At 38.8% G+C, this 16,957-nt stretch overlaps 1 protein-coding gene and 1 long non-coding RNA gene across 2 annotated transcripts in view; one reads left to right on the top strand and one right to left on the bottom strand.

Moving 5' to 3' along the window:
* The window catches only part of LOC146319247 (uncharacterized), an 83,292-nt gene continuing 66,335 nt past the window's right edge, over positions 1 to 16,957 (top strand). Inside the window, exon 1 of the long non-coding RNA XR_014771535.1 lies at positions 1 to 860. This is a non-coding gene — a long non-coding RNA (uncharacterized LOC146319247). The remainder of the gene's footprint in view (positions 861 to 16,957) is intronic.
* stk32a (serine/threonine kinase 32A) overlaps positions 3,500 to 16,957 on the bottom strand; it is an 89,109-nt gene continuing 75,651 nt past the window's right edge. The window contains exons 12-13 of the mRNA XM_084729835.1: positions 6,129 to 6,193; positions 3,500 to 4,161 (exon numbers count right to left, since the gene is read on the bottom strand). Coding sequence (XP_084585961.1) covers positions 4,044 to 4,161; positions 6,129 to 6,193 — 183 coding nt within the window. The 3' untranslated portion in view covers positions 3,500 to 4,043. The remainder of the gene's footprint in view (positions 4,162 to 6,128; positions 6,194 to 16,957) is intronic.

Here is a 16,957-nt window from a genome sequence, read left to right on the forward strand (position 1 = left end):
TCCTTTTTATTTCCTTTCACTTTTCCTGATCTTGATAAAAAGCTTTTGCTACTGATGCCAATCTTTATCCCATTTTACTTATTATCCTTCATAGAGCCACAGTGATAAAGCAATTAATCAATTAGTCGATCTAAAGGAAATTAATTGCCAACTGTCCCAACCATTGATTAGGTGTCTCAAACATTTTTCAAGCACAAAATGCCAAATATTTGATGATTCTGCGGTCTTAAATGTAAGGGTTTTTAATGCAAGGCTTTTCTGCTTTTCTTTGTAATTAATGACAGCAAATGAAGAGTCTTAAGATCAAGAGCCCAAATCCTTGTTCAGTAGAATGTGACAATTCAGAAGGACATAAAGTGAAATAAAGCACAAAGCATAGCCAGACTGGTTCAGAAAAAGAAAGTCATTATTTAAGGCACACCTTAATAGTTTGCAACTCCATCACATTTGATTACAATAAACACACAGTGACAACTGAAGGACAACAAAACCGTAATAGGGATGGAATTCACAGGTGTGGAACAATTCTGTTCCCAGACTAAATTATTTTTTTAGATGGACACTTTATTGAAAAATGGTCAAGTACTATTTGCCAATGATTATTTTATATGTTCATTTTTGAAAGGGTTGAATCTGCCACATTAGATAATTACTGATTACTAACCTTATGCAATGAATCAAAGGTATCTGGTACCCCTGTCACATGTGAACAAATACAGATAATCACTGACAAATACTATTCACTCCAGGTATGCCTAGGATTAGTCCATCTGTTTAACTATGCCACTATATCTTACAGCTTATACAGGAAACCACCTTTGGATCTGTAAAATTACATCAGTGACAACAACAACACAAAGGTAAGTCAAAACATTGTATCAATTTTCAATAGAAAAGTGCCAACAGTAATGAATTCAGTAGAGTGAAATATGTTTCAAATAGAATTACACATATCATAGGCTTGAAAGGATTGAGTTCTATTGCAGATAGACAGAGACAGTAGAAATCACATTGGTGCAATCCACTCTTTCTCACACATTTTTTTTTACTACCTACACATAGAGTTTAAGGGAACCAGATGTGTGCCATATCTACGGTGTAAGGCGTCCCTCTACAAAAGCCCCTACAAAAGAGGCGGGTGTGGTTTCTTAGACATGGTTTTAGCCAGGTCTACGGTAAGAATGACAGATTTTTGTTTGTTTGTTTCCTACATTGTTTTCTTTTTAATAACTCTGAATGTGAAAAAATGTGAGTTAGTTTTACGATTTTTTTTTTACACTGTGTTATCCAGCTGGTGTCAAATTACTGTTAAATACCATATGCACAAGAATGTTGTTGCAGAATGTATTTTTCTACGGGAACAATTAATTGTAAATACAAATTTACAGACTTATCTGGTGGCACATTTATAATTGTTTGTATCCAACATAAAAGAGGAAGGACATTAAAAAATGTTTGACAAAAACAAATTTCAATGCAGACAGTAACTGAAAAAATGAATCTTATCTAGGACTCAGCTTAATCCTTGTCTATAAAACCATCCCTAAGGGAATAAGTATTATTCACTCACAGCTTTAGATTATTTTTTTTTGCCTCTCTGTGCATAAATGCTACAGTTGATGAAGAAGCATGTGCAAAGCAAGGTTCAGTGCAGAACATAGAACATCTACCAGCTACCATTTCTACAGTTTTCATAGCTATAAACCTTTATGTCAAGACCCAGCCAGTCATTTGCAGATTGAGGCAAGGTTAAGTTCAAAATGTCAGTGTTTGAAAGGAGTTTAAATCTGGTTTGACCAGAAACGCTTATCAGAAGGTTTATCGTTATTTGGTATGCCTGAGCCATTCAGCTTCTGTTGGTCTCCATATAAATGTTCAAGGTCAAGAATGGACTCTCGAGCTTAACCATGACAGGGTTTAACAATAGTTTTTTAAAAATCTACTTGCCAAAGTTTCACTTGCCCCTATACAAATCGTTTTATTTATCAGCAGTTATGAAATGATGCCCTTAACAAGCCATGTTGGTGCGTCACTGTGTACCAAGGTCTATCCAGTTCTTCTGTTGTAGAGCAATTACACTGGAGTACGCAGTGAATGGCTGCACATTTTTTGAAACATGACACACTGTGATAATGAGGTTTGTCATTACCCGACTTACCTCATGGTTCATGTTTTGTACAAGCACTGGCGAGGCCCTGGAGGAGGGGTTGTTGGCAGCCCTCGTAGCTGCCATGTAAATGAGATGCTGTTAGTTTGTTCTTACAAACCAGCTACCATATTTGGACATGCATTGTGACTTTGAAAAACAACCCTCTGTTATAGGGGTGTCACAATTTCAGTATTAAATCGAAAATCGATCGAATTGAGCTTTTAATTTTAATAATCAAAATAAAAGGCAGAACCTGCAATTCTCCAAGTATTTCTTTTTCTCTCCATCCCTATATTACACTCATATACCATATAGAATGTAAAGGACATTTGTCAGAAAGAAATGTCAAAAAACAAACAAACAAATAAAATCAAAAGATATGTCAAAAATAAAATCAATGATCTGCTGATTTTTACAAATCAATACTCAGTAGTCAAACAATGACATAGCCATCAGTGCTAAAAAATATATGTTTAACTCACAAAAATCTAATCCAGTTGTGACCTTAAAATCAAAAGTCAAATTTAATCATGAATTTGGAGTTTTGTGACCCCCCTGGGTGTTTTATCTGCCTTGCTCTCAATTGCAGAAAATTTGCGATATGTAACTGGAGTTTCGACACATCTAATATAACCCAATTTAACTCCTAATTCCTGATTAACTGAAATGCTTGCTTGGGCTTCATTATAATTGTTGTCTTTACCCACCAACATTTACTTATAAGTGCTAGATCAGTACTCATGTGAGAGAGATGAGAAGGAATTGTGGTGGCTTATTTCATAGCTACTTCGATAAACAGCCCTGGAAATAAAGAGTTATTTAATTTGGGTGTGGTATGTTACTTGCCCCAGGTCATCAGGCAGTTCCTCTTGTTAAGCCCTGCATAAAACCACTGTCTGTCTGCATTTCAGATTTCTTTCAGTAGTACCATAAAGCATACTAGTGAAGAAAATTTACAACATGTTTTGCCTTAATCTGCAACTGATGGAGCTGGGACATTGTACCAAATGTTGCAATCCTACCATCTTTGTTAGCTTCACTAGCAAAGCTAAGCATAATGACCACTACACCCATGTATCTACCGCTATGATAATTGAGCCATTCACGCTCAAGCCTACAGTTCAGCTCTTTATTTCTATCTTAGAGGAATCTGTGGTTGCTGTCTTAAAAACAAAGGCCTCGTTTTACTTTATTTACCTCCCAATTTTAATGTTTTGTACTCTGAGTGTCATGCTCGAATCTCAAGTCACAATGATTGCAGAAGCTATCCACCAAAGTGTTTATTTGTTGCCAGCCCATCTCTTTATGCCAAATCACATTAGGCTTGTTAGGTCCATTTCCTTGTAACTGTAATAAGCCAGAAAATTTCTTGCTGAGATAAAAAATCTGAATGTCCCTCCCAGAACTGCAGCAGCACAGCTTTCACCCATAGGTGATCACATCAGACTTTATTTCCTGTAACAGCTGAGCAGATGTGGTATTGACTCCTTTTTGGCAGGGCAGTGACTTCCTCTTTCACGTCAGCACACTGCACACAGTAGAGGTTGAGCAGACCTTAGAGCACCAGAATGATGTGAAGGAGCATTATATGAGTGACACTCTGCATTTGTATTGATGAAAGCGAAAAGCCCGGCTGTGGCACGGCTGCTGCTCCAGGAGTCTGTTTCACTCCTGGAATTCTGGAGTTCTTGATAATGGAGTTTTCGTGGGTGAAAAGTGATGCACAAGTGCATACAGCATTTGTGTTTGTATAGATGATGTAGTGGTGCAAGAACATTGAAGACCGGATCTGAGTGCCTGTGCTGATAGAACAATAGGTGTCTGGGTGGAAATAGCTGATCTACAAGCTGTGGGCAGGTGCAAGTGATAAGGGAGTAAGTAGAGATCTCGGGTCCTATCCTGATAAGTAGGCAGCCGGTTCAACATTGTTGTTCTGTCCGTCCTCTATTGCCTTGTTCTTCTCACTCATGGACAGCTCAGAGGACTCGGAGTCCACCACTGCTTTCCTCGACCTGTTGAGCATAGAACATCTCCTATTAATATTGAGCAGAAAGCTTAACACGATGGCTTCATAATAAACCAGTCAAAGTCAAATCCAAAGATTAAAAAAAACAAAACAAAACAAAAAAAACCCTGAAAACTTTTGCTTTCACATTGATTCATTGTCACTTTTCTTTTGTACTTCATATGCACATGAAGTGCCTCAAACCTGAATTCTTTCTAATGGCCAACATGGGGTGACTCGACTGGTTCAGGAAGACAGGAAGACACTACTTCTCACTTTATTTATCACCTCAGTAAACAGGTTCCTAATGAGTCTATGGTGTCAATCACTAGTTTCAAGTCTTCTTCAATACGTCATGATGTTAATTTAGTAAAAGATGGTTCCATTTAGAGTAAAATAGACGATAAAGCAGGATATGCTTTAATGTGGGTATACCATGATTGACAAGTCAGTCTCAGTGAGCCTGTCCATGCACAAGGCTCTCAAAACACAGATGCACTGTCAAACCAGACAGTGCTGATCAAATATGAATCAAAAAAACTCCTGATACTCCCGTCAAGCTGTCAAACCAGGCAAGGTTCTGCTCTCGCCTAAAATGTTTTCAGAATGGTGTACTGTTTTGCCGTAATGCAAGAAACTGTGTGGCCTGGCAGGTGGCTGTCTTTGAATGGACAGGCCAAAGCACTGCCCAACTCACTCTCATCAGAACTGCGCATGGTCAAGACACTAAAACGGTAGCTCACATACGAATGGGCCATACTTTATAAAGCCAAAATAACACCCTGACGTTACTATCCTATTAAAAATATTATACTCTCTAAAGTGGATATTCCTTAAAAAACACAGCTTAGCACTGTCTAGTTTATTTTAAATTGGGTTTTCTGTCTCTTACTAATTGTTTGTTAGTTTGGCTGTCTTTTTTCCTCCGCATTGTTTCACAAACATTTTTACTCATTCCTTATGCACTGATCACCAGACCTTTTTTCAATCACAAACACGCGATGAATCCCATTTCATATTAAAATGTCTGACGTCAGTTTTCATTGTTTCTTCTGAAGTCAGCTGTGCCTAGAATTTTTATATAAATATCTAATGCCATCAATCATCTCTAAGACATTTATCCTCACTCTGTTGCCAAGTCTTTTAAATAAAGCTTGCACAAGACCAGATATTATATAGCCTTTTAAAAGAGAAAAGTCCCATCTCACGTTATTTTCCTCAAAATAGTTACTTTAAAACTTTAAAACTTTAGTATTCATTTGGTTTACCTTTTGTGTCTGAGATTGGTGAATTATTTAGACAGATTACAAGAGGCTGTAATTTACAATTTCTTTTCTTATCAAATATCCTGTTGAATGCCTTCTGTTGTAATGTGATTACTCAGTTCTATTATTGTCTCCCCCTTACATGAGTAAAACTTTCACCTGCTGTACATTTGCTCATGCAAATCAATGATGAATGTTATTCCTTGGCTTGTCTTTAATTTATCATGTTTAATATGAATTTCCCAAAACCTCTAATTCTTACATATGGTATACTTTAAAGTGAACATGGGGAACTCTCTCTCTCACTGTCATCAGTGTTTCTGCCATAATCACAAACCCACGTATGGGCCAAATCCTCTGCCACAAATAGACACATTATTGTCCTTTCACACCATCCTACATGCATTCTCCAGCAAAAAAAACTTGTTTTTTTCCACTTTAAAAATAGACCTGGCTACAGTCTACATATAACAGAATATGCAGTGAAGTAAACAGAGTATTCATCACATATTTTGTATACTATTTTACATTATTTTTTACCTAAAAGAACATTAAAGATTTAAAATGAAGCCTTTGTTTTGAAGAAAAAGAGAAAAAGTTTCTGAAATGTTTTAGTTTCACAACAGCAGCAGTTACAATGTTTCCTCAAAGTTAAGACTACACCGACAGTTATTTTGCAACAAGATGTACAGCATTGGTTCTTCCTTACTTTTCTCTGTTGAAGACAATGAAGTCTCTCTGGACATTATCCAGTCGCTGCTGCAACTGACCATTCTGCGGGAGAGACAAACAGAACATCATCATTAACTCAGTGATCACTGCAGGCAATTCTGGAAAAGTAACAACAAAATGTGGGCTGATCATTAGTCATTACAGTTCTCAACTACAGAACAAAAATCGATTACATGAAATGCACATACATTTGTTTTCGTGCCACTGGTTAGTGACATAACCTAGTTTTGCAGTACCTGCTGGCTCACGCAGTATAATGCAAAATGTTCAACAGGCAGTACGCACAGCTTTCCTCATATTCGGTTCTTCCCCTTTAATAAGATGCCAGAAGAGGAAATTGACCTAACTTTAGAGGACACTTGTGCTCAGATGTCGCCACCTGCTCCATGTACTCATACATATTTGGGCTACTTAATCAAGTGACAACATCCGGCTCTCATGCCAAGCTGTTCTCACAACTACCGTAGTGCCAAGACAAGTAGACAGGTGCTTTCTCACTCTCCCAAGGAGGCAGTGAGGAGAGAAATCATAGAGATACATCATCATTATGACACTGTACTCTGTGAGTGTGTGTATGTGACAGAGAAACAAACAAGCAGAGGCACAAGAACACAAGAGAGAGACATTGAACAAATGCAGAAGTCTGTGTTCATTTGCTTATGCAGGTGATGATTTTTTTAAGAACTATCAGTATCACTTCTACATATACACCTTTTGGCAACAGTGGTGGATGTAGATGCTGTGGCTGGTAGCTGCTTCAAACTTTGTTTTTATGTTATTTTTCCGGCTTTATTGCTGAAACACGTCTCACCTATGATAGACATGTACTCATAGGCACTGGAAAAGGAAACGTTGGGTTTGGATTAAAGAACAACAGACCTTGGCATGATCAGCAATGCATACTACATCCTCTAACCACTAGCCAGATCCACTGAACGCAAAATGAGACACAGGAGTGCCAAGCAATGAGAAAAAAAAAGAGACTGCTTATGCCCACATCTTATAGTGATCTGCTCCACCCTAACATCTCGGATAATGGTGTTGCACATGACAAGTGGATCAGTTCTGAACTGACAGGACACAACATGACTCCGGCCAGACGAAGGGAGGAGGCCTTTGTGTTTATATTGATGATGCTTTGTGCAAAAACAAGGTGAAGTTGATGGACTAAATTTCCCAGATGTCATACATTTTATGAGAAGATGTTGACCATATTATCATCACTATCATCACTTTCGGATTAGCAGTAGTAGGGTTTTTAGTAGGGTTTTTCCAGTACAGTAATATTATTGGAAATGCCTTAGATCTAGCCTAAAATACTGGATCAGGTATTGGCATGTATGCATAATCTGATGTCATGTAAACTATTAACCCCAAAACAGGGGCAGAATCATCCCGTATTCCATTTCTTTCAAATCTGTGCCAAGCCATTCAACAATGATCAACACTCTGGTATCAGATTGGGACTGGGTCTCAGCAGATGGACAAATTTCACGTATCTGAATCGGTAGAAAAAACTGGTTCCGGAACATCTCTACATCGATGGGCCTCATCCACAAATACTGGATCACACATGAGTACAAGTACATGCTGCTTCTCCACACTCCCCTCCAGACAGATTGGTGCTCAAAACTCTGAGCCCAGACTCCTGGAAGCCTCTTCGGGAAAGAGATGGCTGACTCCCTGCCCAGAGCTGTCAGTCACACAGCCAAGCAGTGAGGCTATGTACAGGTGCTGTCACTGTGGGGGAGCAGCCACTGGCAGACCAAAAGCCATCGACTAAATTAGGCCAGGAAAATAGAGACAGTGAGGGAAGTTGTGTACGTATATTGAAAAACTGAATGAAAAGAACAGAAAGTATAGTGTGTGCATTGTGTAAATAATTTTGCATGCATGCATGAGAAAGAGTGAGGGTGTGAAGAAAGAAGATGCAGGTTTATAATCAGCATATAGGTTAATTGAAAATGAAAAAGAAAGACAGTTTATTTTCTTGTGGGTGTCTGGTTAAGGGACCCTGTCACAGCAGTATCACAGAGGAAAATGGCACATTTTCATGGACATAGAGGCAACATAACTACATAACCATCAAAAACCCAGACAGACACTGGTAGAACAGGCTGTACTTGTGTGAAGGTGATGCAGACTAATGAAAGGACAGAGAAATAACCCGGCAGACAGAGACAGAGGATGAATACTGAGCATAGTTTGTCAAACATCTTTGATAGATGTGATGCATAAGAGATATGACAGATGAGACTCCAGGTATGATGTAGTGTCTCCCTGATGCTGCCATGATGACATATTAGATCAAAAGACATGAGAAATTCTGCCAAAAACACCACCTTTGTATGACCTTCCCTCATATACCAGTTCATTCACAAAGCACACCTCTGCTTTATTTCACCACTCCTTTTAATTTTGTCTTATTTATTTAGAATAATGGCACTGGTCATCAGCTCCAGGAAGAGGTTGGAACAAAGCACTGCTGAAATGCTGTGAATGGAGTTTCTGTCCGGCACAGTCAGGCTTCAGTGCCTGTTTTACTCGACTAAATATGCTAGAGATTTCAACCTTGATGCAAGCTATGCAAGTGATTTAGAGGCATATTTCTTAAATGGTCTGACTCTTGCCTGTGACTTTCATCTCGTATCTCCTCTTCTGTCCCACTGACTGTTCTAACTGGTATCTTGATTTCAGAGCATCTATGACCCAATTCACGCTTTTCATTCCAAGTGGCCCGCCTGTGGATACAATTCAAATGCAGTTTAATACACTACAGTTCAATAAATCTGTTTGCATCTGTTTTAGGTTGTTCAAGCTATATGCAAGTCAGAGTAGGCCTTTTTTCAGTCAAGAGGCTTGAGGAATGCAAGATGTTTGGTAACTACCAAAAACAACAATACTTAAAGTCACAATAGTAAGAGTTAATATACAGCTAAAAACTGGATAATGGGCATGCATTGACTACAGGTGAGACACAAGTTTTATTATCTTAGAGTCCCTGCTAAAGTGCGTCTCAAACCACATGCAGACCACTTCTCCAGGTTGGTTTGTACAGCTGAATTTAAATCTCTCTCTAAAGTCTCCAGGTTGAACAGTACGCTGAGCCACTATCTGAACCGCGAAAGAGACATCAAGCATTCTTTAGGGCAGGCTACCAAACTCTGTACTTTTAAGAACGGAGAACACAGAATATATTTAAAAACTGAAGAATTTTTTTTTTTACTGTTTTGGTTGACGTTTGCTTTGCATTTTAACTAGCATTGGACAACTTTCAGCTTCCAAATTTCCTTGCTAACATATGTTTAGCATGCCGTAACAGTGTGTGAGATTTATCAATATGTTTTAAACCTTAGTATAAAACCTGTTTTTGTGAAGTGCAGACTGTTGGCAGGTAAATATTACAGTATGCAAGCACAGTGGTCGGTGTTTATTTATTATAAGTCCAATATACATTATACACCCTTAATTAAAATCAAATAAAGGTTGACAGTAATGTTACATATTCCTGCCACTGCCGTTTTTCCAAGATTTTGTCACGGCAAATCTAACTCAGAATGGTTCTGTTTCTAACTTTAGGCTTCAGCGGTGGCTATGAAAAGTGTAGATCTGAATAAATTGGTTTTCTTTTTCTTTTTTTTTCCATGCTTGCTTTGTCCTTCACCACCCCTCTAGCGTGGCTTCTGTAGTCACTGAATCTATGTTTTTCATCTCCTTGCTGCTTTCCATCATCATTGAAGGCCCAATGGATATTGTTAAAGAAAGGAAGGAAAGAAATGATGAAAGAAATCAGGAAAGAAGATACTCTTTGGAAATTGTATCCATGTACAATATTAAAAGAAGCCTCTGGGCTCACAGAGAGAACATTAACAACGCTTTAACTTTAGACACTTCACCACTTGTTTCCCTGTCTGTGTCTCTCCCTCTCTCTCTCTCTTTATTTGATGCTTTTAAAAAGACAGTTCAGAAGCTAATTGCTCCAACTGCTAGATTAAACTTTCCATTTAATGAGACAAACCAACAGGGAGTGCTCTGCTGGACGAGAGCCTAACAGGGACATTCCTCAACGTTTGTATCTGGGCTTACTGTGTAGCTGTCTGAGGCTGAGGACAGCTTTTCTTTGTAATGTGTCTGCTAGATAATATTGATCGAAGGAGGAAATACGCAACATTTAAACAATCAATAATACATAAAATAATACTGCAGTAATTTAAATAATTCTAGATTCTGGACCCCCTAATATAGGTTCCAATAAATCTTTTAGATTATGGACTCTATTTTGTAAAGTTTTATATTGTTTTTACATTTTACCAGACTATTGGCATCAAATACATACGACACATCAAATCTGGGCTATATGGATAGATGGATTTTAGAAGAGCAATCTGGACTATATTGTTCACAATATGTGAAAAAGTAGATTTTCTTAACCCATGAAGAAAAATGAAAAACGGTGAGGAGTAATGCTTCAGTCTGAACAACCCAAACATACATTTTATGTCAGCATCTTCTGCTAAGCTTGTTCAGGGTAAAAATCTATCTGGAACAAGTTGTACTTTTTGAGCTTCAACTGTTTGACTGCTTCTGATGATATTCCTGCACTCAGATCTCTGACTCTGCACTTTTAATTAGTGGCACACATGGAGCTGTATCCCCAGATACACATGCAGGTCTCTGTTGCTGCCAGCGGCCGATTAATCTACCTGACTCTAATACTAATTAAGTGATTTTCCAATACTTCTCTGCAACTTCTGTTTGCTTAGTGATGAGCTCACATACATTTTCATCAAACTCAATTTTTTCTTGAAGAAAATAATTGGAAAGGGTTGGGAAGAATACTAAAACCCTGCCCTACAACTTTGTCATATTTAAAGATTTTTTTTTTTAAAGTTCAGTATGGAAAAACAAGACCTGATGTAAAAATCAAGTCAAAGTAAATTTTTTATCTTGTCCTCTTTGGACCAATTAATGTCACTTTCAGGTGCTATGACTACTTTCAGAGCTCATTATAAGGATACCTTATTCCTCTCATCACTGCATTTGGCCACAGGGTGGTGTAGGAGAAAAACTGGTTATGTCCTTTGCCATGGAACCAAACATTTGTGTCTCTCTCCATGGTGCTGAAACAGTCATCCATCTTTCTTTTACATAAACTGTCATATGATTTTACTACATCATTTCGTGACATTAAACTTCCTATAACATATGTTATTAGCCACTTGTATGCAGGATTTGTGAACGCTGGCACAACATCATGTATAAAGTTGATATGGCAAACTTTGTAGCAAACAGTTATTTTACTTATTTACACATCAGGCAGTTGCAGAGCAACACTGACTGTGATTTGGACTCATGTCTGGCCACCTGCCAAATTCAAGTGCCATATTCACTCTTCTTTTAGCTCTGCTTTTGGTCTCTACCTGCTCCTGATTGACCTATGTGGATCTTTAGCTGCTAAATGCTCCACTATGTTCACCAGCTACTCACTAACTTTGTCTGTCTCCTGTTTGGTGCGTTTGGAGCCTCTGATTATATTGATGATTCTCTTTATGTTTACCACTGCAAGTGTCCCCTTCCACATAGCCACACTGTTTTTCACATTGCCATTTGATACATTGATATTAGAATATACTGATTATAGCCGCATTAATAGCAGCTCCACAACACACAAAGTTCACCATGGCAGCTATGTAGCGCTCCATGTGAGCCGCTGATAATTGCTCTGGTAATGAGCAATGACCTGCTACTGCCAAAGCAGCAATCCCAAACAGCCTAGATACCACCCAGGAATATCCTAGAAACACATGGAGGAGATCATTGTAACCCCCTGTGAATGGCCCCTAACCTGTTGACAATTTTTTCCCCCCTAGAAGAGTGAAGTCATGACCTGTCGGCTGACTTCTTGGGTGGAGCTCATTTGGGTTGGACAGATTTAGGCATGAGGAGTTGGACTGAGTAGAGTTAGAGTGAAAATATCAGAGTAAGCCAGTCAAAGGCAGAGTAGGGCGTCACCCCTGTGCAATCATGGGAAAAAAATATTGCACTCTGGTGCCACTCCAGCTATTGTGTGGATCACGATGGTTGTTACCAGGGTACCACCTGAAAACACCTTAACAATGACAGCCTAAAAACCATGAAGACACATCTTGTCATACACTCAGCCATAACAACAGCCTAGTGTGACACTAGCAGCCTCTCCAAACAATGAGCAAATGCTGAGCAACGCTCAGACCCGATCAGTTAATCGGTGTTATTTAAAGTGGAAAATAACCATGCAGCATGGCCCCAAAGCACTTTCCAATTTACATAGGACATAACATAAATAAGGCAAATAAAATAAAGTAAAACAACAACATTAAAAACATCGCTGTTGAAGGAATTTTTAAAAAGGTATGGTGATGGACCAAAGAGGAGTTATAAGTTCCAGCTTATGCTGTAATAAGATGAATTAAAGAGGGGTTTCAGTTTTAAAAGATTTCAACTGAACGTGCTTCTTTAACATGTATAGAAGGCCATTCTGGAGATAACAGGACTGGCAGGCAAATGCTTCAGTTCATGCAAGGCCTTATAATTTAAAAGAAGAACTTGCTAACAGGTATGAAGCAACCAAATGGCAATTGTAGCAATCAGTATATAACATCAACACTCAGTATTCTACCAAACATTTAGGAAGACCTTTGCATAAGCATAGCTTAAGCAAGTTTTGCTTAAGTCCCATGAGTTAAAATTATTACATTAGTGTCATTAAGATGTCTATACTGTGCTTCACTCCAGACACACACACATACACACATGTACATCCATTCTGCACTTTGCCCTGCTGTGTTGTTATTTTGACTGTACCCTGGTGTACATTATCTCAATAAATTATGTAAGACAGGGTTGAATTGTTTTTCATATGTGCAGTAAATAACTTGAATGACATCTTTGATTAGGAGAAATGTGTGTGTGTCTGTGAGTGTGTGTGATGGGAGTCAGCCAATTTATATTGTTCTCACAGCATGAGTCCAATTTTCTGCTGTATATTATCAGTGATTTAATTGAGCTAATTTTATGCCATGTTATTAGCGTAGCGGCGGTGGCGGGGAGGCAGAGGCAGAGAGATAAAAGAGGAGCTGGAAAAATGGATGTGGAAGGGGACCAGTACTGTATGATGGGGGTGAGAGCGACATGTAGACAGCTTTGTGGAAGGAGTCTGAGGACAAGGGAGGAGAAATAAGGTTTGAGAGGAGAAGAGGAAAATGAATAGAGAAGGAATATGCAAAAATAATACAGAGCCACATCAGGAGAATGGGTAAGAAACTGGCTGGGACAGACATTAGGGCAACTATAGCTTGCTTCATTCAATATTGATCTAACTATGCTTCAGAATGCTGCTCAGACCATCTCCCTCTCACAAATTCACACATACGAAGCACTCACTTTCTCTCCTAGTCTCTCTCTTACATACTTCCATCAGTAGTGGCCCCACACGTCCCTTGTAAATAACACTGTACATACAGAAGCTGATATTTATAGACAATAAAGTGAGTATTCTCCCTGACAGACAGACCAGCACACACTGCAAGATATGACTACTTAAAATGATTAACATGCACACTAAACAAATCATTTTGAAAGAAAGCGGAAATGTTTCAGTGTTGAATTTCACAGCAGTTTCTACAGCATATATATTTTATGGTCCCTCTTAAAAGTATTTTTGGACTGGAAGTGAACAGTGCTTTTAAATACGCAAACCAATATGTAACAAATCCATAAGCTTAGTAAAGTCAATTCAGTAGCAAGCCAGGGCGACTGTTAAGATGCCAGAATAGGGTCAGTTTGGCCACAGCATTCTGAACAAGCTGCAGACAACAGGAGATAAATGCGAGGCTAATTATCAAACAAAGCATCTTGAAATAAAATGGGTTGATTTAAAGTCTGTGTAAAGCAAAATTATGTGTGCTGAGTTTGTTACACCACAGAAAATGTTAGCAATTAAATAATTAAAATAATCAGCCAGTATAGAAAATTAGGTTTCATCTGTGAGTTGGTTCGCTTGTGGCGGGGGAAAGGAGAATGAACCAGGTCACTTAAAAGATATAATTTTTCTCATCACTTGTGGTGACACTGCTAAATGCTACTGCAGTCTAGTTTATATAGTGTTTGTGGATGTATTGCTCCAGCGTGTCATCAAACTATGATTTCAGTCCCAAAAAGCCCTGAACACAGAAACAATTTAACAGCTAATTCCACAATTCAATAAATATAACATAACAAATGTCTCCCTGAAACTAAGGCTACCATCATTATTTCATTAGAATAGGAGACATTCTCTTTGTCTGAATGGACCAAAGGATGACAAATGTTGTCTGGCTGCAAAGTGAGACATCACTGATATATACACCCAGGCAGGTCTCCACAAGCAGCTGTCAGCTTTATAAAACATGGCGCACTTTGGCCCAGCTCTGACTTCTTATTGCAAGCTGACACGGTGTGTGCTCTAGGGCCTAGAGCACACATATTGCTTCGCCTCTATTAGAAAAGAGTCCCATAAACTGTTCTAATGTGCCCAAGAGTGGGAGAGGGTCCAAACTTATTGACTTTGTAATGGCAGTTTTTGAGTGTGTATGTGTACTGCAGGTTAGGCTGTGTCTGTAGGTTGTCTGTGTGTGGATACTGTGCTGTATATGCATGAAATGTTTCACTGGTGTTGTTCAGTGTTGCTGAACTACAACAAGACCCGAGAGCACACAAATTAAATAATGACCTATTTTATTCTAATTAGAGTGTTCACTGCCGGATCTTTTACCGTCTCAGCAGAAAAAGCTAAAAATTCAAAATTGGACAAAAGCCTAGAATTCAATGTGGCTCCTCCCTGTACTGTGCTGATCAATTGACTCTAGTACTGTAAATACATTTCTTCTGATAAACAGACCTGACTACTGTTGTTAAAAGTGCAATACTAAAATATCTTTGGTGGCAGCGTAGTATTTATACTATTTGCAGTGCATCTTAAAGACTGATGTATCAGTAGAAAGTGACTGTTGACACAAGACAGGAGGTGTCAGGCCTTGCTGCACTAGTTCTTTGACCTCAAGGCTCACATATAGCAACATACATACTGTGACCCAGAATGTGACATTAGAATGCTTTTGGAATTCACTCTGTCAGTTAAATGGTAAATGACAATTTTTCAACTGAAAATAAAGACAGATATTATTAGCAAAATCTGAATCACAAAAATTGAAAAAATGGTCCATTATTAGCAGACCAAAGACCTATTTAGATTAGAGGTCTGCAAGCCTGTTGGGAAGTGACGGGACCCGCCACCCTAAGTCCATATGAACCAAGCGTGGCCTTTGTCAGTCAATTGAGCGTGAGGAGTTCCTCAAAGTTCCTAATGTTTCGACTACAGGTTTGATTTGATTACTGCTAAAAACAATGAGCCAGTTGTTCATGTCCAGTGCAAAGTAAGGTATGCAGTGAATGTTTCTTTACTAATTTGATGCTGGATCTTGTTGTCTTGTTGTATCAGAGTACACGTCAGAGAGAGGCGCATCAGAGAGGAGCGCATGCCAGGTGCGCTGTATGAGGAAATCAAGGGTTTTGCTGGTGATGTGTTTCTAATGGTGCATCTTGATGCAGGTGCCCCTTTAAAGAGAGCTTTAGTGATATCGGTGTTAGTTTTGGGCCAGGGCAGGCTGAAAAATGGCTACATTCTTGTAACACTTTAGGCCCGAGCAGGGCTTTGGTGTAGATGTGTGTGGAAAACAGGGTTGCACATCAAATATTGAAAGTAAATATTCACACTAGAGACCATCTTGCGATGGAATCACACAATGATGCCCATCAACATGTTGACGTTCAGACCCGTGACACACATTTAGCCTTCATTTTGATCTTATCTGCTCACCCAGGATGAGTGATAAGATCAAAGTGTGTGCAAGGGTCACAATTTCGATTTGATTCTAAACATTTTTTAAATTTTTCATTAATGCCATTGATAGACTATTAAGTCTTGCCTTGTAAATATCAATAATCATTTGTTTTATGCCCTGTTAACTCATTTAGATGCTATAGGTACCTAGTGTAATATAACTTTCAGTAAGCTATGCTGTTTCATCTTTGAAGTGTTGTGTTTTTTTCTACAAAGACATGCTTGATCCTGCAAGTAGGCAGGGTTGGAGATTCGGTTTTATTGGAAGCTCTTGCATAAGAACATATCAAGTTGACCTTTCTTGTCACAAGCTTTTCAACACTGTAGGTCCTATTTGGTTTTAAGATGCAAATAAACACATGACTTGAGGTCTTTCAAGCTACAGCTGGCCTTAAAAGAAAAATAATTGCACCGATCGGGTTCCACCGCTGCATGAGAGCAAAAATGAAATTGCTGCTGCCTAACCGCTTTCGCTATCATGGTATTTATGAGTGTGTAATGTGTGTATATGTGTGCGCTCCTTCCTCCCACATCTCTCACTTGACCGGGTGATCAAATTAACCTTTCAGTGCTTTCCTCTCTGTTTTGTATAAACACCCAGAGGACAACAGCTGATTTATGTGGACAGAGTGAAAAACTGACAGACGACAGCTTGGTGATTGCCTTCTTTTGCCTTCTCCATACTTGCAGCAGGCAGGCAGCCCATTTGTTCTGATGAAGGTGAGGGAGGACAGAGCTCTAAAATGTGTCCTCAACGTTCTTAATAGCACTCCAGACACATTTAAAAGACAAACTAGGAGCAACTTATCACCTGTAACTGGGCCAAATGTAACCAGCGGTCAGCTTTCTTTAATGAATAATGATGAGCACTGAAAGGGAGAGACACC

Source organism: Lutjanus erythropterus, chromosome 11, assembly GCF_056507025.1.
Source record: "Lutjanus erythropterus isolate fLutEry1 chromosome 11, fLutEry1.hap2, whole genome shotgun sequence".
Taxonomy (NCBI): Eukaryota; Metazoa; Chordata; class Actinopteri; order Lutjaniformes; family Lutjanidae; genus Lutjanus; species Lutjanus erythropterus.